At 41.9% G+C, this 25928-nt stretch overlaps 1 protein-coding gene and 1 long non-coding RNA gene across 2 annotated transcripts in view; one reads left to right on the top strand and one right to left on the bottom strand.

Moving 5' to 3' along the window:
- The window catches only part of CACNG2 (calcium voltage-gated channel auxiliary subunit gamma 2), a 159353-nt gene extending 149973 nt beyond the window's left edge, over window positions 1–9380 (top strand). Inside the window, exons 3-4 of the mRNA XM_074226837.1 lie at window positions 6897–7037; window positions 8845–9380. Of these exons, the coding sequence (XP_074082938.1) occupies window positions 6897–7037; window positions 8845–9380 (677 nt within the window). The remainder of the gene's footprint in view (window positions 1–6896; window positions 7038–8844) is intronic.
- Window positions 9381–13118: 3738 nt separating this feature from the next.
- LOC141515349 (uncharacterized) overlaps window positions 13119–25928 on the bottom strand; it is a 33876-nt gene continuing 21066 nt past the window's right edge. The window contains exon 3 of the long non-coding RNA XR_012476307.1: window positions 13119–13515. This is a non-coding gene — a long non-coding RNA (uncharacterized LOC141515349). The remainder of the gene's footprint in view (window positions 13516–25928) is intronic.

Genomic DNA, 25928 nt, shown 5'->3' with positions numbered 1-25928 from the left:
CTACTAGTCCATTGCATTATTTTCACTGACCAATCAGTCCAGACTCCTACAGAATAACTCATCTCTAACTCTTGATTATCCTGATTTGTCTCAAATGAACAAATCCACCCATTTGTTCGATATTTCTTTGTCCATATGTTATTATTTTGTGACAATTGTGATAGGCATCATCATCATCAGCATTTATGATTATGCCTTTCCCCATGCTGGTGAAGTACACATAGGATAAATGTAAAATCTTACATTTGTGTTCTAAAAATCCGAGTGTAACTACCTTGCAAAAAAAACTAAAAAAAAATAAATCCAAGTGTACAAGTAGAAGATGGAAGGGAGACATGGGTAGACAGAGGATCGTGGGGAAAGGATTGTTGAGACTAATATGAATCAACAGTGTGGCATAACAACCCCAAAAAAAACCCCTTAAAAAACTTTCAATTTGATCCTAAGCTGCTCAAATGAATGTATAATAGTCTAAGACAAGTAATGACCCTGCTGCAGAACATAACCATAGAGGTACATTTTATTGTAAGCACCTTGCATTAGGAAAGGCACCAAAACTTGTGGGGCACCTATGTGGTGAAATGGATAAAGTGTCAAAACTGGTGTCAGGAAGACCTGAGTTCAAATTTGAACTCAGATAATTACTAGCTGTGTGACCATGAACAAGTCACTGAATTCTACCTTGGTTTCTTCCTCGGTAAAATGAGCAGGAGAAGGAAATGGCAAACCATTCCAAGAAAATTCCAAATAGGGTCACAGTCCTCTTAGAGAGGAAGGAATCTCAGGAGTCATCAGGTCCACTCTCCTTCATTTCACAGATAAGGAAACAGACCTGGAGAGTACATTTAAGTGATTTGCTCAGGGTCATACAAAGAGTAAGAGTCAAGTTGGTAGATGTGTTCCACAGAGCAAAAGTCCAGAAAATGATGCAAATAACGCAGCCATCCCCTAAGTTTTCTGTGGGAGTGCTTCCCTGCTCCCCAGGCAACCCTCCCAAAAGGAGAGCATCCTCAGCACCAAACCACTTAGCTTAACTCTGCATATATTATCCCATTTGAGGAGGTATGGACCATCTGTCTCCCTGAGGGTCTTCCTCTCCATCTCTGTCTCTCTCTTTCTTTCTCTGTGTGTTTCTCTCTCTCTCTCTCTCTCTCTCTCTCTCTCTCTCTCTCTCTCTCTCCCTCCCTCCCTCCCTCTCTTTCTCTGTCTCTCTCTCTGTCTCTGTCTCTCTCTTTGTCTCTCTGTCTCTGCCTCTCTGTCTCTGTCTGTCTGTCTGTCTCTGTCTCTGTCTGTCTCTCTCTCTTTGTCTCTCTGTCTCTGTCTCTCTCTGTCTCTCTCTGTCTCTGTCTCTGTCTGTCTCTGTCTTTCTCTGTCTGTCTCTGTCTCTCTGCCTCTCTCTCTTTCTCTCTCTCTCTCTCTCCATGTGTGTTTGTGTGTCTGTGTGTGTGTGACTCTGTTTCTGTCTTGCTATATCTCTGTCTCTCTTTCTCTGACACTGACTCTCTCACACTCTATCTTTGTTTATCTCTCTTTCTCTGTCTCTCGCCACTACCACCCATGTGTGACTCTCTCTTTTCTTCCATCTCTCTGTCTCTGCGTGTGATTCTGTCTTTCTATCTTCCTCCTCACTTTCTTCTCTGAGTCTGTCTTTCTATCTTTGTCTCACTGTCTATCTCTGTGTCTGTCTCTCTTCATCTCTCTGTTTCTTTTTTTTTTGCAAGGCAATGGGGTTAAGTGACTTGCCCAAGGCCACACAGCTAGGTGATTATTAAGTGTCTGAGGTCAGATTTGAACTCAGGTCCTCCTGACTCCAGGAGCAGTGCTCTATCTACTGAATCACCTAGCCGCCCCATGCCACCTAGCTGCCCTCATCTTTCTGTTTCTCCATCTCTCCCTCTCTTTCTCTCTCTCTCTCCCCTTCCCCTGTGTGTCTCACTCTGTCTCATTGTCTGTCTGTCTGTCTCTCTCTCTCTCTCTCTCTTTCACACACACACACACACACACACACACACACACACACACATACACACATACATCCCTTTGCCACCCCAAATACCTGGGCCTAGGTCTTTTTATTATCATTGGGCAGATAAGACCACAGTACCTAACTGGCCAAGCCACAGCTGAGCCTTAGGCCTAGGACAGAGAAGCCTGAGGTGGTCTCTGAACTCCATAGCGTCCCCTCTGCGTCTCTCCCCATTGTCCAGTCTGAGCATGAATGGTGCAGCCCTGGTTCTGGAGGATGACTCAGCAGAACTGATGCTAAAAAGGCCCTTCTAGTGACTCGACACAATTCAGTGGCGACTCTGCAAGCACAAATTCTGACTCTCGCCTCCTCCAGGACGTCCTCTCTGATTCCCTTCCCAGATGACATAACTTCCCCTTGGGGGCTCCTATAGTATTTTTCTTACAGCCCTTCTCCAGTCTCTATGTTTTGCCTTTCTGAGGTATCTATAAGGACTGATGGGCAGGGACTTCTATGGGGCCTAGGATAGGACGACACACTCTCACGACACACAATAACTCCTTGTTGGAAGGATATCTCTTGAACACCAACTTGAACCCAAGGCCAGGTCTGAAAATTGCTTCCCCTGAGGGTCTCTTACCACCTGTCCACTGCAGGCTTCAAGCCTTCCCTCCAACACATGCCTGTGACTTGACTTAGCACCTCAACAATCCCTCAGACCACTTGAGAACTGAAATTCCTACCATTAAAAATATGCTTCTTTATAAGATGTATTTAAAAAAAATACATCCCTTGTTGAGAAAAGTATGGTACAGAGAAGGCTTTGACCTCTGGGGAAGTGAGTGTGAATCTTTCCTCATCACCTATGAGACCTTGGATAAATCATTTATTTCTCTGGGCCTTAGTTTCCCCATCTGTAAAATGAGGGGGACAGTGATAGCCTCTGAGGTCTCTTCTGGTTCATTTTTGAATCAGTGGTCCCTACTGTGTGGGACTGCTCACCTTGCCTTCCCACAATCCCAGGTCCCAGGTATTTTTCCCATGACCCATTCTGGGACGTTACACTTCTCCTTGAAGGTGGTCTAGAAGACAGGAAGTCAACCAGCTGCCCCCTTCCATCTGACTTTGTTTCTTTTTAACCACTCATCTCCCAGACCCAGTTATGAAACCCCCCCAAAAAAAGGCAGAATAGAAAGAGCAGGTGAGTCAAACTGGTTATGAATCTAACATCTGAAGGACCTTAGGCAGATCCACTTTCCTTCCCAAGCCTCAATTTCCTCACCTGGGAAATAGGGTTAACAATACTTTCAGAGCCTACTATCCCAAGCTGATTGAAAGGATGAGATCAGTCCATCAATATAAGCACCTACATTAGGCTGGTACTGGAGAGACCAGACAAAAGTGAAGCCATCCTGCCCCCAAGGTGCTTACGTTCTATGGGCAGTTTTAAGAGACTATATATAGAATGTTTATCAAACCACCAGCTCAGTACTTTCAGGGGGCAGGACCTAGCAGCTGGGAAGCACGGGGGGAGGAAATGAGGAGAGCTTTCATGAAGAAGGGGGTCCTTGAGCTGAAAACACCGTGGGATGTTAAGAGGGAGAAGTGGGGAGAGAGAGAGAGAGAGAGAGAGAGAGAGAGAGAGACACAGACAGACAGACAGACAGACAGACAGACACTTGGGAGAGGCAGGCTGAGCAAAAGCAGGGATGGTACAGAGAAGGGAGAGGTAGAGGGGTTGAGGGGGAGCAGAGAGGAGAGAAGAGGAAGAAAAATAGGAGAAGAGATATATTGAAGTGCCTTCTCCTGGATCTGGAGTTCCTCCTTTCCTGCAGTGGGGACATGGAAGGTGTTCTGGTTTGCAAGTCCCAAGATCTGGGTTCAAATCCTGTCATGGATTGCAGCATAGATCACTGAACTACATGGGTCTGGAGGTTACTTTCTGCTTTGTACCTTGATCTTCAGCTGTCTGCCTGGGCTTAGAGAATCTTTACCCTAGAGCCCATATTCTGCAACTGGTCCCTCTATCATCCCAAGCTCTGCCACACCTCTAATCTCTTGCTAGTATAGCTCTGCAGGGTTTGCTCTTAGCCCTCTGCAGCACAGTATCTGTCTCTGTCTCTGTCAGTCTCAGGCTCTGTCTCTCAATATCTCTCTCTGTCCCTCCAATTATCTGTCTCTGCCTCTCTGACTATCTCTGTCTCGCTGCCTTTATCTGTTTCTGTCTCTTATCTTTCTGTGTCTCTTTCTCTATCTGATTCTATCTTTGTCTGTCTCTCTCTCTCCTTTCTCTGTTTCTCTCCTGTCTGTCTGTCTGTCTGTCTGTCTGTCTCTCTCTCTCTCTCCATTCTGCTCTTTTCTTGTGTCTCTTTCCAAGCCATGCACACACATTCTTTCCCCATGATCCTTCCTTCTATGGCCTCAGTTTTTCTTCAACATCTGCTTGGGAGTCCACTTCTGTTTCAAATACCATTCTAGGCCATATCAATTGCCTACAGAACTGGGCTGAAGCCTTGAATCCTCAGAGGTCACATCTGGAATGGTCCTTAGAGATAGAGTCCATCTTCCTAGACAGGGCTGGTAACTTGCCACTGTCGCTAAGAGAGGAAGTCCCGGAGCCAGGATTCAAACCGAGGGGCTCTTTGACCGACTCCAGGGCCCTGGAATTGATCTGGCTGCTCCTCCTGAGGAGAGATGATGAGATCCCTCTGGGACCCAGCTTTCTGGGAAGGAAGCCTGGGATCGTCCTCTTACCCTGATCATCAGAAAAGCTGCTTCCTTAGCCCTTGGAAATCTCTCCTGTCTTCTGTTTATTTATAATATCATTTCTCTTTTCCAAATGGCTGGGGATCAGAAGTCTTCTTGCTGGTGAAGGTGTGAATCAAGGTTGTTCCAGAGGAAGGAAAGGGAGGCAAAAGGGGAACCAGGGAGAAGAATTGCCTAGCCAAGGAAATCATTTACTGTGAAGGAATGTTCTCACTATTAGAGTTGTGATTGGAACGCTGAGCATAAGCAAGAAGAGACCTACCAGTAGACATTGCTGCCACCCTTCTCTTCTCTCAAAGAAGGAAATGATGCTGGCTGGAAAGACAGTGGAGTATACTTATCAGCAGGCCTGGGTTCAAATCCTACCTCTTACACCACTTCCCTCTGACGCGAGAGGAGAGACTCAATAATGCTTGCACAACTTCCCTCAGAGCCCTCTTAGGGAAAGACCACTTTATAAACCTTAAAGCTATAGAGAAATATGGGCTCCCTGGGTCATGCCAGCACCATGCCTGGACTAGCTTGGAACATCAGATCAGCTCTAGAGAGGAGAGGAGTCTGGGAGGTTATCTATCCAATCCTTTAGTTCTGTAGATATAGGAAAGGAAGCCTGGTGGTCACAGTGGTATTGAACCACAGAGCTGGGAACCAAACCCAGTAGGTACTTAACAAATGCTTGCTGACAAATCAATAGAAATTAAGCGATTCTAAATTATTTGGGACCAAACTTGGCCCCAAAGAAGAAATATGAAAAGGTGTCTCCTTGCAATTCTTGGCAAACATGGAGGACTATGGGTATGGAACACTGTCTAGAATGTCAGACCTAATCAATATGTTACTTAGGTTCACTGAACTTTTTTCCCCCTTTTAAAATTATTTATTTTGAAAAATGGTTTTCTGAGGAAGACGGGGGGCATTCGCTGGGAAATGCAGTCTGTATAAAAACATAAGATTTTAATGAAATGTATTATAAAGAAGCAAAAGGGAACATATAGATTTGCATAACACTTTGCATCTGTTCTCTTATTTGAGCCTCAAAAACTCTGTGAGGCTGGTATATTATTATCACTAGTTTATAAATAACAAAACTGAAGTCCAGAGAGGGTAAGTGACTTGCCCAAGGATCACACAACTAGTAAATGTTTGAGGCAGGATTCAAAGCTGGGTCTTCTTGACTCCAAATCCAACCCTCTATCTTCTACATCTTTAAGATGCTCATAAATGTAAAAAGGAATAAAGTGGGGGCTCTGAATTTTTTGTATGTCATGAACCCCTTCTTGTAAAGTTTGTGAGCTCCATTTCAGAATCACATTTTTACATGCATAAAATAAAAAGCACACCCTTTAGAATAGCCTGTGGTATTCTAAACAGAAGTGGACTCACAAGCAGATTCTGAAGAAAAACTGAGGCCAGAGAAGGAAGGAACATGGGGAAAGAGTGTGTCTGAGAAAGGGAAACCAATTATATTGAATTACAGTTATCAAAATGTTTTAAAACAATTTCACAGACTTCAGAGCAAGAATCTCTGAAAGGAATGTTTGCTGAATGAATGAATGACCAGCACTGGAAAAGATCTAATTATAACCTTGAAAGGGTCAGCTTTTTATCTGTTCCAATATTCATGGAGGAAAATGTTGCTCCATTAGATCTCTCTCTCTAGCCCACCCTAGTTTTCTCCATCCTCACCCCAATCTGCTCCACATCCACCCTCATGTTTTCTCCCAGCACTGACACGAATACTTTCATCCCCATCTGGACTCTCACCTCTACTAGCTTCCCCATGTGGAACTGGGACAAAGGTGGAGTCCATCCTATCCCTCCCATGGTGGGGGGAAGGGGGAAGGGAGGATCTGGAGTTCTCTCCTTCAGTGGGAACATGGAAGGTGTTCGGGTTTGCAAGTCCCAAGATCTGGGTTCAACTCCTGCTCCTCTGCTCTTCTGTCCTTTTCCTTACTCTCATTCCTTCGCTTCTCTCCCTTCTTCTCCTTTCTCACTCACATCTTTCTTTTCTTCTGTACCCAACATGTTCAGTTCTCCTTCCTATTGGCTCCTCTCCCCTTCCTCTTTCCAGTTCCTTTTGTCCATTTTTCTCACCCTATAACCAGGTATTCCATATCTCCCACCAACTTTTTCTCTTTCTCCCCCCCTTCTTTCTACTTCACAGGAGCTGTGAGGGCCTCCAGTATCTTCCCCATCCTGAGCGTGATTCTGCTTTTCATGGGTGGCCTCTGCATCGCAGCCAGTGAGTTCTACAAAACCCGACATAACATCATCCTGAGTGCTGGCATCTTCTTCGTATCTGCAGGTAAAGGAATGATGGTGGGATGAGCCCTTTTGTGGCCAAAGGAATCTGGCTTCAGGGAGAAGGAGAAGGTGTCCACTAAGAAGACCATGGCAGTAAGGGAGGAAGAGATGGAGGGACACTGGGACCCTGGGAACAATTCTGGGGTCACTCCACAACTAGAAACAATGGGTCCTCTTGTTTTTCGGTCAATGAAAGGCAAACTTTCTGAGAGCAGAAAGTAGTGAATTCCTAGAGGAAGGGCCTCCTAAAAATTTAGAAGGGGAAGGAGAGTGGGGCAGAGCTAGATGAGCCTCACTTCATATCTCAGGAACTGTGTGGAATAGCCTCCATCCATCTGGGCAAGGCTGACTTGGTGACATCCAGTCATTTGACAAACAGGGCATCACCTGGGTGTTGAAAGAATGAGAGAGACAGAGGCAGAGAAAGAAAGAAAAGGGAAGGAAGGAATGAGGAGGAAGGAAGGAAGGAAGGAAGGAAGGAAGGAAGGAAGGAAGGAAGGAAGGAAGGAAGGAAGGAAGGAAGGAAGGAAAGATGAAGGGAGGTAAGGAAAGGCAGGAAGAAAGGAGGAAGGGAGGGAGGAGGAAAGAAGGGAAGGGAAGGAGGAAAGGAAAAGCATGGATAAAACATTTAAAAATATTCAAGAAAACAAAAGGCCTTTCAGAAAGTGCTGCTAATGGGTGATTTTGTTCAATTTCAGCTACATTTTAAAAGAAGTGGTTCAGTGTGTATGACATGGGTTATTTTTTATTCTTTGCTCACTGAAAAAAATTACTGTTTGTTATGATTAAGATCATAATAAAAAAGAAATAATTTCAAAGAAAAGGGTCTATAATTTATGTTTATTCCCACTTTTCTTTTATACCCAATTGCCCTTGGAAGAGAGTTCTACTATCTGAATGAATCAAATCAATCATAGGATCAAAGAATGTAGAGCTGGGAGGGGGCTTAAAACAGGAATGTCAGAGTTCAGAGGAACCATAGAACAGGGAAAGAACAATGTCAGAGATGAAAGGGAACTTAAAAAGTCACCATATCATAGATTCATAGACTCAGAACTGGAAATGACCTTAGTCATCAAATCCCCTCACTTTAGAAGCACAGAATCTGAGGCAGACAGGTAAAGAGACTTTCATGATCACACAGTTAATAAAAACTAGAGGCAGGATTTGAATCTAGGTCTTCTAAAGTCCAGAGTCCTCTTCACCATGGTACTTCTCCAATATTTGTTCATCATATGCTGTGTGCACACCTTTGTCCTCCATGACAATTTCCTTAAGAGCAGGGACTACTTTAAAAAACCCTTTCTTTGTATACCTAGCCCTTAGCAAACAACTTAGCCCATAGTAGGCAATTATAAAATGATGGCTCCTGGTAGAAACTGGCACCTGAGCCATGTTCTGAAGAGCTCATGGGATTCCTGGAGGTTGGTAGGAAAGAGGGAAAAGCATGATCTGTGTTCCCTTATCAAATCTCTGACCCCTTCTGGGACTCAATTGACTCCAGATGTCTCCTGAGGTCCCCTGCATTTCCAGAGCTGTGATCCAATACTCACAATAAATCACTTTCCTTTCTCTAGACCTCAGTTTCTGAATTTCCTATAAATAAAGGAATTAGTCCCTTTCCAGCTCTAACCTAGAGGGTCCAGAGCACCTGGATTACCTCTCCAGCCTCAGTTTCCCTATCTGTAAAATGAGCTGCCTTCAATAGACCCTCCTAGTCTAGGGGTTCCAGTGTATCCCAGCTGCTGTCCATTGCTCCTTGGAAACTAATGAACCTTCCTCTTCCTCCCCATCGCCTCCCCTCCTAGGCCTGAGTAATATCATCGGCATCATCGTGTACATATCAGCCAATGCCGGAGACCCTTCCAAAAGTGACTCTAAGAAGAATAGCTACTCCTATGGTTGGTCCTTCTATTTCGGGGCCCTGTCCTTCATCATTGCTGAGATGGTGGGAGTGTTGGCCGTCCACATGTTTATTGACCGGCACAAACAGCTCCGAGCCAATGCCCGTGCCACGGACTACCTCCAGTCCTCCGCCATCACCCGCATCCCTAGCTACCGCTACCGCTACCAGAGACGAAGTCGCTCCAGCTCCCGGTCTACCGAGCCTTCCCACTCCAGGGATGCTTCCCCTGTGGGAATCAAAGGCTTCAACACTCTGCCCTCCACAGAGATCTCGATGTACACCCTAACCAGGGACCCGCTGAAGGCCGCCACCACCCCCACCGCCACCTACAACTCCGACAGGGATAATAGCTTCCTCCAAGTTCACAACTGTATCCAGAAAGAGAATAAGGACTCTATCCACACCAACACAGCCAACCGCCGAACCACCCCTGTATGAAGCCCAGCCTAGAGCTCCAAGTAGGGGCTGGGGAAAGAGGCCAGGGGAACAGGCCGGGCCAGGCTAGGGTCAGTGGGGGTGGAAAAAGAGGGGTGGGGGGTTGGGGGGGAACAAAACCAACCAAGGGGGAACCTTCCAAAAGCAAAAAAGGAAAAAAAAAGAAAAAAAAAAGAAAAAAAATAAGTCAACAACGACAAAAAATACAAAAACAAAATAAGAGAAATGAAGAGAAACAACAGGAAAAATGTGGAAAAAAGAGAAAAAACACTTTAAAGGCAAGAGAGATTTAAAAAGAGAAAAAATAGAAAATAAATTTAAAGAAAATGCATGATTTCCCATGTACCATTATTTTAACATTTAATAAAAACAAATAAAAAAAAACCAAGGGAACCAAGAGAAATTTAAAAAATAAATAAACAAACAAAGGCAAGGATGAGGAGGGAGGCTTTTGGTAATTTTTCAGGGTTTATTTTTTTAATTTGATGAGATTTCTTTTCTGTTAACTTTTAACCCAAAGTGGCTCTGACTCCCCTTAGGAGGTAGAGGGGAGCAGAGCCCTGAGTCCTCAGGGCAATGAGAGGGCTGGGGGTGATTAGCACCGACCACCAAGCCCTGGAGTCTCTGGGTTAATGTCCCCAAGCAAGGAGTTCCAATGCCTTCTGTGACTCAGTACTAGTCTTTGAGCTTGTAACCTATAGGAGAGTCAAGACTTCTTGGTTTCTTGTGGGTCCATAAAGCATGGAAGGGAGGGGAAGTGGTAAGCTTCACATAGACTACTAACCCCTCTGCAAATCCCCAGAGCTTAATGATGAACCACTGCAACCCCTCGACCCCAGAGGGATAAGAAGGACTACCTGTGATTTTCCAGGATTCCCAAAAATCCCAGAAATCCATGGGGAGCCCTTTCCCAAACAGTGCTGTGCTCAGAGTCAATAGTGGTTGGGGAAGAGGGAAAAGGGAAAAGGGGTGGTCCATTTGCATTGGACAGATCTCCAACAGGGCCTAATTTGAAAGATGGCTACTGCTCTTGAGGACTTAGAAAACAAAGCCACTTTCTCCCATTCCCAGAGGGAAAAGGGGTGAAAGTTACCCAGTTAGACTGCCACCCCTTCCCCCCCCCCCAGTCCCAGGGGTCAAATGGCCCCCCGGCGCAAGGCTTCTAACTACTCTTCAGTTCTTAGTGAAGAGTAGCTGCCACACCATGGGGCCTAGGGATCAGAGAGGAGGGAACTCCAGGGAAGTAAATGATCACAATGACAGTTTGACAAATGGTTTCTTTAAAAAGAAAAAGAAAGAGAAAGAGAAAAGAAAAGAAAAGGATAAAGTGACTTTTTTTTTACTCCAAAAACACTACAAACTACATACATGTAAATATAATATGTGGATTTCCTTGCAAGAGAAATCAGATCATATTTTTTATTTTAACTGTTTTGCAGCTTTAAACTGTGAAAAAAGGGGGGGTAAGAAGGGAAATCTAAATATTAGCGGGGAACATGTAAAGAGAAAAACAGAAAATAAAACCATTTAAATGAAATAATTTAAATTTTTTAAGAATAAGAAAAACCAACAAAAGACCAGGAACAGGTCTGACTGGTGGAGAAGGGGGAAATGGCGTTTTCCATGAGATTAAAAAATTTTTTGTTCTAAGAGGAAGAACCTGTTACTAAGAGAGTATAACTAAGAACCAAGACTACATATCCCAAGGAAGCTCACATTCACACACTGACTCACATCTGTTTGGACTCAATTATCCATTCTCCTTCCCCACTCCATGAACAAACTTCTCCCCCTTCCCCCTTCATGATCTAGCTTCATATGCCCATGTTCAATTAATACTGACTCACACTCATGGAAGCCATAAAACACACACACACACACACACACACACACACACACACACACAGGCATGCATCACCATGCTTATTGACTCCTGCCTTCACAGATACTTCCATACATGGAGACCCATCCTCTGGTTCTACCACAAACCTGCTGTGAGACCTTAGAACAAGTCACTTGATCCTTCCTGGCCTCAGTTTCCTCTTCTGTCAAATGGAGGGGGCAGGGCAGGTTGGGACTGGAGGAGCTTTAGAGGTTCTTCCAGCTTGGGTTTCCTAGGATTCTCAGGCTCACTGTACCCATTCATCCCCCACCCACTTCCATGGGCAGACTCTTGGCCAATAATACTCTCAATGATCAACTCCCCCTAAGTCAAGGGCTCCACCCACTCATACATACACAACCGCAAACACACACACACACACACACACACACACACACACACACACACACACACACACACACACAGATCCCATAAACCTCCTCACTGTGCTCCCCCTCTCCCTGACCCTCATCCATGTCAAAGCCTGGTTGTACACTCTGTGAGCAACCTGTCTTGGCATATTTGTGCTGCTGCTCTGGCAAAGAGGGAATATATGTGCCAGGGGTCCCTTTGAACATTATTTATTCTATTTTCCCTCTTTCAGTGATGACCAGGATCAAGAATAGACAGAAGGCCTTGAGGGGCAGGAGAGAGAATGTCATCCAGCCAAGAGAGCCCTCCTATTGGCAATGTGGCCGGTGGGGAGTGGATAAAGGTCAAACTCCCATTTGGGCTGTATGTCCAGGGGCTAGAAATGTCCTCTTCCTTGACCCAAAGAGGAATGGAGCAGTTCACTTCCATGGGACAGGCCTTCATCAGCTCTCCCCAAACCTCCATGATAAATGGTTCAGTGTCCAAGGATAGGTTTTTCCAGTGGGTTGAGTCATTGACTCTTCCTCAGGAGTCAAAGCTAACCTCATCCCTTTCCAGACACATGCCCAATCTGAAGTCTTTTCTGGTTGCCCAGTTATGAGCCCTGGGGTGTCTCAGGCAGCCACCAAAAAGGTCAGAAACCTTGAGTTCCTTGCTGTTCTCTTCAGTTCAGAAGGAGCCTGTGGCTGCTGGGGAGGGCCTAAAATTCAGCATGGAAGATAGGACTGAATTTCCCTCTCTATCCTTCCAACCCCCACCCCAGCATGGAAATACACTGGGCAGCCTGCTGTGTGCATTCAAGTGAGCAACATGGCCCTAGCAACACAGAAAAAGGACTGTCAATGAGCATCTTACTGCTTTTGCTCAGTCTGGGCAGGACCTATGAGATGCCTTCTGAATCTCAATCTATCTTTTCTCCCACCCTCCCAGACTCCAGACCTTAAAGAGAAAAGCAAAAAACAAGAACACAAACAAAAAACCCACAAAAAACACCCAAGCAGCCAATCAATGAACAATAGTGGAAAATGGCATCCCATACTCTGACCCTGATGGAGAGTAACCAAGGTTGATTCACCAAGGGTCCCTTACAGAACTTGAGTCCCACAGAGGACCTGGAGTTTGCAAAGAGGCAGAGGGAGCCAGAGAAAGTGAGCAAGCCATTCCTGTGCAAAAAAAAAAAGAGGGGTTCAAGGGCTGGGGGAAGGATAAAGGACTGGGACTGGAGAGGGTTATGGCTCGAATTCCAGCTCAGACCAGTTCAAGAAACCAACCTCCAATTTTCTTTACTTTGTGGGGTTTTTTCAGACTGTTAAAAGAAAAAAATTTTAAAAAGCCGAAAACTTAAAAAAAAAATCCTGGTACATGAAATAAAGATTTTTTTTAATAGCTCGGTCCTCAAATAAGTGGCTTTATTCAACCTCTTTCCCAATGAATGCAGTCTCTTGCCCTGCAAATAGTATGGAACAATCAAAATCAGAGAATTGAGAAGGAGGTGAGAGATCATCTTATCTTCCATCACATACAGGAAGACCCTGACAGACAGCTACTCAGTTTCTTCTTGGACACTTCCAGTGATGCAGAGCTCATTATTTGACGGGGAATTTTTATATTAACTCTATGCATTATGAAGTTCCTCCTTTTATAGCAACAAAATCACTTCTCAGTAACCACCCATTGCTCCTTATTATTCTCTCAGGACTTACACAGAACAAGTCTCCTACTCCAATCAATCTATCAATAAACATTGATTCATCACTTTTGCTATTCCAGGCACTGTAGCAAGATGTACCAAGAGTGGAGTTACAGGGGGACAGAAGGCCCTCTAGGAGCTTACCTTTTAATTGGGGAGGGGGAAGGGCACCCAATGCCTCCATAATGACATACCTACAAGATAATAGACAAGGTAGATGAAAATCTTTGAAATACTTAAAGAAAGATCATCTAGTCCCTCACCCTGCCTTAGTCTTCCCTTGACACAGTTTCCATAACCATCACCTTGCCACCCTCCTTGGGCCATGACCCAATTTGACACTTCCATCCTTAAAATATAGGGCCAAGAATTGAACCTAAGACTCCAGTCACAACCTGACCAAGATCATGGATCAAGTGGTCCCAGACATAGTCTCCAAATTGGAAGTGACTTCAGGACTAAGCTAGACCACCCCCAACTTAAAGCAGGAATCCCCTTTACATTAACCCTAATAACAAGTTCTCTAATTTGGCTTGAAGACACCAAGGATAAGGGACTTGTTTGATTGGATTTAACAAAAGTTCATATTTGCAAAGCAAAATCTCATTTGATCCCAAGGCAGCCCATTCCCCACTTCATCAGCACCAGTAAAAAGCTTTCCTCCTCTCCCATCACTCCATTAACACAATTAAAGAACCCACCAGTTTTTTGGCAAGGCACATCATCCTTCAGATGGAGCTTGTAGACTACTAAAATATAGAGACCAGAACTGGGCATACATGCTATTCCAAATGTGATTGGAATTCCAGATATGATTGGAATACTTTGCCACATAACACATGTGGGCTCCTAAGATAATATGTGGATGGGTAGAAGGAGCAGTGGGGATGAGGACAAGGCAGATACCAACCTGTGGTGACATTTTCTCTCACAAATTTAAATCTCTAGAGCTAAGATGGAGAGAGCAGGAAGGGAAAATTAGTTGTGTGTAGAATGAATTAAATCTTGTTGGAAGAAAAACTGACCAGACAGTAACTAAAATAGCAAGTTCTTTGATCCACAGGATGGGTTCTACAAGGCTAAAGGGTAATACCCAGGATCTCTTGGGGCAGAGGGAGCTACAAACCTCCCCAAGCTCTCAACATTTATGTTAATTTGTAATAGTCTTTCACCACATTGGACTATAGAATTTGGTCAGGGATGGAGAAGAACATATGCCAGGAAAGTAAACTAATTACGAGCTCATATCTGTATAAGGTTGTGGATGACTGGTCTGATTACTCTACATCATTAAGTTAGCTCACAGTGACCTAGTAGGAACTGAGCCTTCTCAGAAATTAGGGAGCACCAGGCTAGGTTCATAGGGTCATCCATTCATAGTTGTGGAGCTAGAAGGGACCTGAGAGACCATGATGCTCAACCCTTCCCCATTTTTCAGGTAAGAAACAGAACATAAAGGTCAAGTGACCATGATCTGCCTAGTAAATGAGACTAGAATCAAATTCAGTTGTTTCTGATCCAAATCCAGAACTTTATTTCTCCACCATCTTGCCTATCAAGTTTGATAAATGGAAGCCTCTTGGAGGCAAGAGAAGTTTTTCTTTTGTCTTTGCAAAGCTAAGAGATGACAAAAAAAAAAACTGACTCAGTTCAAGATATGGTGCAGAGAGTATGGTAGAGAGGATAGCAGTTGAACTAGGAGTTAGGGAGACACATCACCCACAGAAAAGTAACACCACAACAAATCCCCAAAAGCAAGACAGTCTAGGAACACATGAGGTACACTTGCTGAGGACTGCAGGTACAAGGTGAAAAGCCCAGCCCCCAAAATGTCAGAGCCCTAGGGCAATGCCCCATTTGCCTTGTGCTAAATAGGCAACCTATCTTTGAAACCCCAGCTGTTTAGTATGTTTCTTTCTTTTGGTCCTGAGCTGAGATTACATCCAGTGAAGAGATTCCCTGTCCCAATGACAAATGCTCAGACATTTCTAATCTTAAAGAATTGCCTAACACACTGGGGAGGTAAGGTCTGGTACCTTCTCCAGGGTCACATTGTCAGAGAGAAGACTTAATCTGGGTCTTTCTGGCTTTGAGATTAGTTATTGATTCACTATACTATACCACTGGTTTCCAGAGTGTGATCTTTGAATCCCCAGGAATCCCCAAGACCCTTAAAAAAAACTATTTTTAGAATCACACTAAGATGTCATTTGCCTTTTAAAATACTCTTTCTTTTTCCAACTGCATATCTGTGTGAGGTCAAATTTTCTTCAACCAAAACAACATATCACAATAGATGTAATGCAGAAGCAGAAAGAAGAATCTGGCTGTTTTCTCTTAAGTCAAACATTAAAGAGATTTGCAAAAAACATATATATAATTCAATGCCACACTTCTCACTAAATTTTTTCTTTTGGAAAAATAGTTATTTTTCATAAAAATGTTACTTATGTTAACATGTAATGGCTTTATTGTTATTTTTAATTAAATTAATAAATATTTTTAAATTTGATCAGTCTTAATTTCTAACTTGGTAGATATCAATAGATTTAATCCAATATTCAAAACCCATTTGGGATTCTTCAGTTTAATAGTGTAATAGGGTCCTGAGAATGAAAACTTTGAACCTCTCCATTACGCCATAGGCCATCTCTCCCATAATAGACATTTAGTAAGTTATTGATAAATTTAAACTAGGAAGTGACCCTACCGCAAAGTCCCTGGGATGATTGGTCATGGCCCCAGCCTACAGATGGCATTTTTCTCTACAGAACAGGCCCAGTAAATAAGAAGAATCTGTGTCTAAGAGAGAACCAAGTTCATTCTTAAGATAAAAGGTGATCTTCTCTGAGAGTGGTGACCTATCTCCTAACAGAGTTGACCTCAGGACAAAAGAAAAAGAACAAAAAAATCTTGGTGCAAGAAAAATAGAGACCGGAGAACCTATTCAGTCCCAGACCCTTAAGTCCAGATGAAGATGTTCCTTGTATTCCTGAAAAAACAAGGAAGGGCAACTAGCTGGCTCTATGAATAGAGCACTGGCCTTAGAGTCAGGAGGACAGGAATTCAAATCCAGCCTCAGTCATTTATTAGCTGTGTCATCTTAGGCAAGTCACTTAATTCTGATTGTCTCACATCCAGGACCAACACCAGTTATCTTGATTCATCTCTGGCCACTGAACTCAGATGACTCTGGAGGAGAAAGTGAAGTTGGTGACACTGGATAATCTCAGATCATTAAAATCCACTCTTGTGCTTGTCATAGCATCACCTGTCTGATATTGTGGTCTTCTTTGAGAATGAAGGGCCAATATAATTGAATAAGCAAACTCAGCTCTAACTTGATGCTGATTTTGTCTCTATGAATGAGGTCCAGGTCATCATTTGCCCATGTCCAAGCTTTCTGATGACCCAGCTCTCTCCCTGCTTTTAGGATCTGGATCCCAAGGCTCAAAGACCATCCAGTCTTTGAACTTGAGATCATGAAATGTCAGTGATAGATAAGAGAAATGCCATCCAACTCAAAGGTTCTGTTTTTAAAGGTAGGGAAACTTAGGTCCCAAAAGGTGCAATGATTTAACCAATGTCACAATGTTAACAGTAGAGCCACAACTAACCCAATCTGCCTTCATATTTACATATGTGTGTATGTGAACATGCATACATACACATACAGACATATATACACCCATGCAAATATACCCAACTCTGTTTTGTATATAGGCATGTATGTGTTCCTATATACACATCTTTATCTAGATGTGGCAATATACACACACATGTATACTGTCCATGGCCATGTATGCACAAGTAAACATGTTGCTACGTACATGCACATATGCATATGTGTGAATTTTCACTTTACAAATATCTCATTTTATCCTCACACAATCTTACAAAATAGGTGCTATTATCATCCTCATTTTGCAGATGAGGAAACAGGCAGACAGAAGACCTTTCCCAGGGTCCCCCAGGTAGTGAGCATCTAAAAAAGGATTCCACCTGGTATACTCTTAACTTCAAGTCCAGCTCTCTCACTTTTCCACCTCTGGTTCGGCCTTCTTCTCAAGAGGTAGGTAACAGATCTGATCATAAATTCATTCATTTCCTGACCCTAGTGCTTTTTGGCTGGGAGAATGTAAAAAGAGTCCACATTTTCTGGAAAGAGAGAGGCCATCTCGTAGTCTCCGTGACCTTGCCAGAGCAGAAATACTAGAAGCATCTGGGGGAGAGGCGGCTGTCTCGGCAGGCGTCTAGACCTAACTAACAAGGAGCATCCATTTGGATCGTCTTCCAAACAGCCGCCTGAGAAATCTGGTGGTTTGCCAACCACTCCCTCCTGTGATGCCCAGACTTGGGAGAGAAGCATCTTCAGGCCAGCCTGCAAAGCCTCCAGAGACACACAGAACACTTCCCAGTCCTCCTCCAATTTACATATATGTCCACAAATAGACATAGATATAGATGAATACCTTCCTCTCCATCCTCTTTACTCTTCTGTAATAGGAAGGAATGTGGATAGTCTATGAGGTCTCAGGACACTGCTTATCTTCTCTGGATCTCAGTTTTCTTCATCTATAAAATAAGGTAATTAATGGCTAAGGTCTCACCTGGTCCTTAATTTTAAGAGGTTTTGATGTCCTGTTTCAATGAAGGGAACATAATCCCTAAGTTTTGAGAGTCCCTCTGCCCCTGCCCCCAGAGCTAAATCTCTGTATCCCTGTTTCCAGACATAATAATAATAACTAATAACTTATCTAGTATTATAAAAGTTTGCAAATCACCTGCCATCATATTCAGTCCTTACAATAACCCACACTAAAATTATCCCCATTTTACAGATGAAGAAACAGACTGAAAAATATCATCACCCATCTAGTAAGGGTCTGGGGAAAGATATGAATTCAGGTCTTCTTGACTCCAAGTCTCTATCTACCCAACATGCCATCTAGGAGTCTAAACATTGAGTACAATGTTAGGTCAGAACATGTATGTAAATGTATCATGTATTTGGTTGTGTGTCACAGAATACCACAGATGCTATTTTTTTACTTCAACTCGATCCAAAAAGGACAATCAAGCACCAGCTAGGTAGCATGGCAGATAGATTTCTAGACTTTGGGTCAGGAAGACCTGAGTTCAAATCCTTCTTCAAATATTTACCAGCTAAGTGATGTCTTTCAATCTGTTTCTTCTTTTCTGTCCTTCCCTTCCCTTCTTTTCCCCCTGATAAAAGGGAAGGATGATCTTGGAAAAGTCGCTTGACCTCTCTCAGTTTCTTCTTCTGTAAAGTGAAGACAGTAACAGCACCTATCTCCCAGAGTTGCGATGATCAATGAGATATTTGTAAAGTGTTTTTGTTAACTTTGAAGTATCAATTAATGCTATTATTATTATTATTTTATTAATTACTGGAGATAACAATACAAGAATGAAATAGGTTCCATCCTTAGCTTCATTCTATTAAATGAAATGGCTGATACATAGAAAATTCAATTCAAATATATACATAAAGTATCTTTGTGGAGGGGGAGAAGAGCACAAGGTCTAACTTCAATCAATCAATCAGTAAGCATTAATTAATGCCACCATCTGATCTCTTCTAGACTCAACCTACTACCTCTATCTCTACCCCCTGAATTTTACCCCTACCCTCCCCTGGAGTCTGATGGCCCTATCCTGCTTGGACTCACTTTCTGGGTACCTCTGTCCAAGGTTCCACTGGCCATCCCTCTCCTGTCCCCTTTCCAATTCTTTTTTTTTTGTATCAGTTTTCCCAATTAGACTGCTAGCTCCTTAAGGGCAGGGAACTAGTCCCTGGCATATTATAATTTCTCAATCAATCCTCTATCTAACAAATGTCTACTAAATGTCCAGAAACTATAACAAGTGCTCGGTTACAAAGAAAAAAAAATGAAAAATCTCTGCCCTCAAGGAGCTTACATTCTATTGTTGGGAACTGCAAATAGAAACTCACTATAAAATACATGCCAAATAATTCATTAGTGGTATATCCAAATCCATCTCAAAGAATGAACAAGTATTTATGAAGTTCCTGCAATGTATTGGCATTGTAGAGAACAAAAGAGAGAGGACAAAACAATCCCTAACTGTCAAAGACCTGACTTCTGATACATTTGGCAAGCAGGGGCTCCAAAGAGCACACAGGAGGCTGGAGTAGAATGTTTTGACAAAAAAATACAAATGGAACTAACATATGGAGAATTCAAGGAACAGCCCAAGTACTATGTCAATGTTGAGGGGAAGGAGGAAGAAAGAAGAGGAGAGAAGAGGGAGCTATGAGAAAAGACATCTAGATGATGAGATGAGAAGGGAGGAGGAGAGGAGAAGGGAGTGGGAGGGGAAAGGAGGGGAGCAGAGGGGAGGGGAGGGGGGAGGGGAGCAAAGCAAAGGAAAAGGAAGTTGAAAAAGGGGAAAGGGAGAGGGAAAGTCCATAGAACTATTTGGAAGTTTCTTCCTGACATGCATAGAAATTTGGAGCTAAACTACTTTCCTAGTCTTCCAGGAAACTGGTCCCAATACATGCATGTGATTTTGTTCTTATCTAGACTTGTAATTTCATCTGTATTGGGAGACCCAGAGAGGAACTTCCTGTATCAATATAGACCAGCCCCTAGTCTGTACCTTATAATCTTAGACAGTTGCTTAGGGCACTGAGAGTTTAAGTGACTTGACTGTGGGCACACAGTCAGTATATGGCCTAGGTAGGACATGTAATTCCCACAAAAGCTTTTTGTCCACTAGACCAAGATGCTTCTCATGTCTATTCTCATGCATTCTCCTCAGCCATCCTTCCATTCTTCATCATGCCCTAAGACTGCCCCTAGAGTCTTTTTAAAAAGAAAAAATTTCCGGGCGGCTAGGTGGCATAGTGGATAAAGCACTGGCCTTGGAGTCAGGAGTACCTGGGTTCAAATCTGGTCTCAGACACTTAATAATTACCTAGCTATGTGGCCTTGGGCAAGCCACTTAATTAACCCCATTTGCCTTGCAAAAACCTAAAAAACAAAAGAAAATTTCTAATTTTATTTTTTTTAAGTGAATGGGGTTAAGTTACTTGTCCAATGCCATGCAATTAGGTTATCATTAAACATCTGAGGCTGAATTTGAACTCAGATCCATCCTGGCTCCAGGGCTGGTGCTCTATCCATTGTGCCACCTAGCTGCCCCCCCCTGACCCTAGAGTCTTAATGGCAATGACAATTGGGCATGAACTGTCAGATCCAGTAACAGACTCTATGTCTAAGGAACAGCCTACTTCAGAGAGGTTCCTCACCAGAGATTCTGGCTCAGGGACATAAATTTTTTTTTAACCACAACTCCTAAAGTGAAGGGAGATGGCAATCTGAATTAATAAATGCAGTGATGAAGTCATACATTCCTAAAATCTTAAAACATACTTCTCATGTGAGCTTTGAAAGGGCCCTTAGAAACTTACTGAAGTTGAAAAACCTGAGACCCTAAGTTTTATCTGCTCAAGGGAGTTTCTCTGACTACTTTGTTGTTGTTCAATGGTTTCAGTCATGCCCAACTCTTTGTGACCCATTTTGGAATTTTCTTGGCAAAGATACTGAAGTATTTTGCCATTTCCTTCTCCAGCTCCTTTTGCAGATGAGGAAATCAAGGAAAAAGGAATAAAGTGACTTGCCCAGAGTCACACAGTTAGTGTCAGAGGTTCACTTTGAACATCTGAACTCAAGTTTTCCTAATTCCAGACCCAGCACCTATCAGCCCGCTCTGGTTACTCTTTCAGTTCTAATTGACCGCCTTTTCTCTGAACAGGCTCTGTGCAGACAAAGACAATTTAGTATAATGGAAAGAAGACTGGCTCATACACAGAAAATGTGGGTTTAGAGGCTCAAGGGACCTGGAACTGATTGAGACGTAGAACATCTAGTTTATAAGCCTCATTTTATAAAGGAGGAAATTAAAGTCTGGAGAAGGGGTAGGACTTATCCACCATCACTTTAGTGAATAAACAGCAGGACCAGAACTGGAATCCAAGTCTGTTGACTCCGGATCTAGTTCTTCTTCCATAACATCATGCTAAAAAGGTGGGATGGGTATATTATTTCACAGATGAAACAAAATAAAGCAACTTTGGGTTAGGTAATCAATTTTTAATATTTTTTTTCCTTGGGGATTCCCAGGATTTCAGCCCAACCTGATTTTTTTCATGCTAGGGTCTGATAGGCTGGAGCTCACTAGCAAGACTGAGCTAGATAGAAAGATGAGAAATTTAATGAGAATTATGCTTTCAAGAGTCCCACAAGATTTTCAAATGTGTCTGTTTTAAGAGAAGTTAGGGCAGTAAGGGATCTTGTGATTGAGTTCCACAAACTGTCCAGAACCCAACTCACTTCCATTCAAGGGCCTCCATGGTTTATATAATATGTGGAAGGATGGATATTGTTCTGCAAAAGTACTGGAATTGGACTAGAAAGACGAGTTCTAGTTGTACCTCATCCACTCCTCACTTATATGACCTGCAAACAGTTCCTTTCCTTCTCTGGATCTGAGTTAATTTACTTCCAAACAGATTAGAAAAACCAGCAAAGATGAGGGAGTGAGAAGAAACAGAAATCCCCAGCTTTTTCTTTTTTGTTGTTATTTTTTAAATAAATATTTTATTTGTTTACCCATTATAAACAATAGTTGTTCTACTTATCATTTTTGTAAAGTTTTGAATTTTAAAATTTTTCCCCTGCCCTCCCTTCCCTCCCCCCAACCCCCACAGAAGGCAGTCTGATAATCTTTACATTGTTTCCATGCTATACATTGAGCAAAATTGAATGTGTTCAGAGAAAAAATCATTTCCTTGAGGAAAAAATAAGATATTAGAGATAGAAAAATTATATAGTATGTAAGACAATCCCAAGCTTTTTCACATTACTCTAACAAAGTTCAAAGAACTCCAGATCATGTGGTAATTGGGAAATCTAAGGAAAAACTACAATGAGTGATTTTTCTTGATGCAGATTGACACATCCCCCCCCAAAAGAAGTCTTCCAATGTTAGGAGAGAGTTGGGCTGAGAAAATATACAATGGGACCAAGGAATGAACCTGTCATTCTCACCAAAGTTTTTCAGAGTGCCAACAAGGGACAGAGTCAATGACTATCTACTGGAGTTCCAAGGGGTGAAACAGTTCTGGTGAGAAGTAAGATGGATGTCTTTGCACAACACTCCCCTCACCATAAAATAAACATAATTGTGCAAGTCATGTCATCACCTATATGTTACCATAGTCCTCTTCAATTACAAAGGATGACCCAAACAGTGGAAAGTCTACAGTTGTTTCCCAGACCCAAGAAAGGGTTGGGAGCCCACAAAGCTCAAACCAGGAGGTCAGTGGTCAGACTTAATTGAGAATTAAGGGGAAAAAACCTCTAAGGTTCTAGGAAGCAATAACAGAACCCCAGATTGCATAGATAAGGACCAAACAAAATCCCACCATTTACTCCAGAAGAGTACTAAGTCTGGCTTTGACCTAAATCTCAATTCAGGCAGTAAGGTAAGACTGGAAAAATGAGTAAACAAAAGAAGATGACTGGTGATAAAGAAATTTTATGACCCATGGGATGCCCAACATAATCCCAGAAGAGGAAGAAAACTCCACAATATTTATAAGCATAGCCTCCACAGAAACCCACAGGTTGACCAATGGAATTCCTAAAAGAAATGAAACAAAGCTTCTAAAATAATACTGGAAGCAAAATGAAATGTTAGAGGAAATATTTAGTAAGAAAATAATCTATTTTATATTGATGAAAAACCTGACCCAAGTTACAGATATCCTGAAAATTAGAATGAATCAAACAAACTAATGATTTTATAAGAAACCAAATACTGGAACAAAAATGATAAAACTGAAAACTGTAAGAAAAAATGTAATATATCTACTATTGAAAACACCTAACCTAGAAAATAGATCAAGGTGACAAAATGTGAAAATCACTGGACTAACTAAAAAAACACCACCATCCCCCCCAAAAAAAAGAAATTGGATAGCATATTTCATATCATGAATTAAAATTGCCAAAATCTATTATAATAAGAGGGCAAAGTAAAAATAGAAAGAATATGCTGATAACTTGAGACTCCAAAATGAAATTTTCTGAATTAAAAATCCAGAGTTTGGCGGTTAAATGTGCTGGGAATGGTTGGAAAGAAAGAATTCCAGCATCAAGAAGCCATAGCCAACTAACTTGACAACTAACACATAAAGGAGAGGAGATATTGGAATAGAATATTCCAAAAGGAAAAAAATATAAGAACTTACAGCGAAGAATAACTTTTATGGAGGAAATTCCATGGTTTGGGGGGTAGGAGGAGGGTGCAATGAGATAGAGGAGTCCCAAGTATTACTGATGAAAAAAACAGAGCTCTGTAGAAATTCTGAAATTCAAATACAGTTATCAAGAGAAACATAAAAATTTGAGCAATGGAAAGGGACTACACAAGGATGAAATGTTTAAATTCCATTGGAAGAGAAGAAGATGTCAAAATAACAAAGGGCATGGGAGTAGATAAGAAAGTGGTAGGGGGACAGCTAGGTGGTGCAGTGGATAGACCACCAGCCCTGGAGTCAGGAGGTCCTGAGTTCAAATCCAACCTCAGACACTTAATAATTACCTAGCTGTGTGGCCTTGGGCAAGCCACTTAACCCCGTTTGCCTTGCAAAAAAAAAAAAGTGGAAGGAAGGGATCTCATATAGACTACACAAGAAGAAAGCTATAAAAGCAAGGAGGGAGGCCTGGGGAAGAGGATATCACTTTCATCTGAACTGATTAAAGGAAAGTGGAACACAAACATTAAAGCACACACAAACACATATACACAGAGAGTTTGGTGTAGAAATACATGCAATTCAAAAAATAGGAAGGAAATGAAAGAGGAAAGAATAAGTGGGAGAAGAGATTTAGGGAGTGCTTAGAAATCAGCAAGTAAACTCTAACATAGGAGGATGAACCTGAAAAGAATTTTAGGAAAGTAAGATATGACAGATCTCTGGTGATTACTGAATGATATTGGCACATGTCCAAACAAAATAAAAATCCATGTAGTGGAGAATGAAAACCTCATAAAAATACAGAAAATGGAAACATTAAAGACCTCCTTTACCTTAGTATGATGCAATAAAAAAAATTCAATAAAGGATCTTTGAATAAAGCTTTAAAAAATTAATTAGAAGCTAAACAACCTAATCCTACCTAAAGAAATGGTGATGCAAAGAACAAATCAGAGATACAATAGATAATTTCATCAAAGAAAGTGATTTTTAAAAAGATAAAACAAAATAGGGAGAACATGACCAAAAAAATCCTGAGGAGAATATGTATATCCCCAAACACTTTGAGTAGCAAAAAAGGGAATATAACAGCTCAATTAATTGAGACTAAAAAAACAACAAATTTAAAAACCCAACTAAACACCAAAATAGAAAATATTAGAATAATAGTAATAATAATAGAAATCATTTTATATAGTTTTAAGGTTTGCAAAGTATTTAATATATTTTATATCAACCAATCTTCACAACAATCCTAAGAGGAAGATAGTATTATCATCTTCATTTTATGCATGAAGAAACTGAGGCAGTCAGAAGTGACTTACCCAGGATCACACAACTAGCAATTACCTGAGGCAGAGTTTGGATTTAGTTCATCCCAATTTTAAATCCAAAATTCTGTGTGCTGAGTCCCTTAGCTATTTAATCAAAGAAATTAACTAAGTGTCTTTTCTCTGTTTTGATTTGATTCTTCTCTTACAACATAGCTGACATGGATCTAGATTTAGCATAATTATATGACCTATGTTGGATATACTCTCTGTCAGTGGGAAGGAGTAGGGAAGGAAGGGAAAGAGAAAATGTAAAATTCAAAAGCTCACAAATAAATGATTGTTGAAAACTAACATTTCATGTACTTAAAAAATAAATAAAATATATAATTTTTTTAAAAGTTAGCTAGTCTAGTTTCCAACAGTGGGGGTGCAGTAAGGAGTAGAGGGGAGGAGACAAAGACAGAGAGAGATGGGGGAGAGAGAAGATGATCATGATGAAGATGGAGGAGAAAGAGGAGGAAGAGAAGAAGGAAAAGGAGGAGGAGGGGAGGAGGAGGAGGGGAGGAGGAAGAGAAGAGAGAGAGCAGTATCAAAAGATCTGCATTCAGATCCTGCCACACACACTTAGTAGATGTGCCAGTCTGGGCAATTCAAGTCACTGAACCTTTCTCAGTCTCAGTTTCCTCATATGTAAAATGAGACTAATAATAGCACCTACCTCCCATGTTCATTGTGAGAATTACATGAAATAATACATATGTGTATGTACTTTGCAGACTATAAAGTATTATATAAATGCTATTTGATGATGATGATGATAGTGATGGGAGGAGAGAGAGCACCCATCAACTTATGAATGACTGAAAAATCACAACCTATGAACATAATTGAACTTAACTGAATAATATGAAATTATGAAAGGGATAGTTTCAGACAAGAAAAAACTAACTGGGGTGGCTAGGTGGTGCAGTGGATAGAGCACTGGCCCTGGAGTCAGTAGTACCTGAGTTCAAATCCAGCC

This window comes from Macrotis lagotis, chromosome 2 (assembly GCF_037893015.1).
Source record: "Macrotis lagotis isolate mMagLag1 chromosome 2, bilby.v1.9.chrom.fasta, whole genome shotgun sequence".
NCBI classification, from domain to species: Eukaryota; Metazoa; Chordata; class Mammalia; order Peramelemorphia; family Peramelidae; genus Macrotis; species Macrotis lagotis.
The sequence above is the reverse complement of the archived record's forward strand: the minus strand, read 5'-3'. Positions and strand labels throughout refer to the sequence as shown.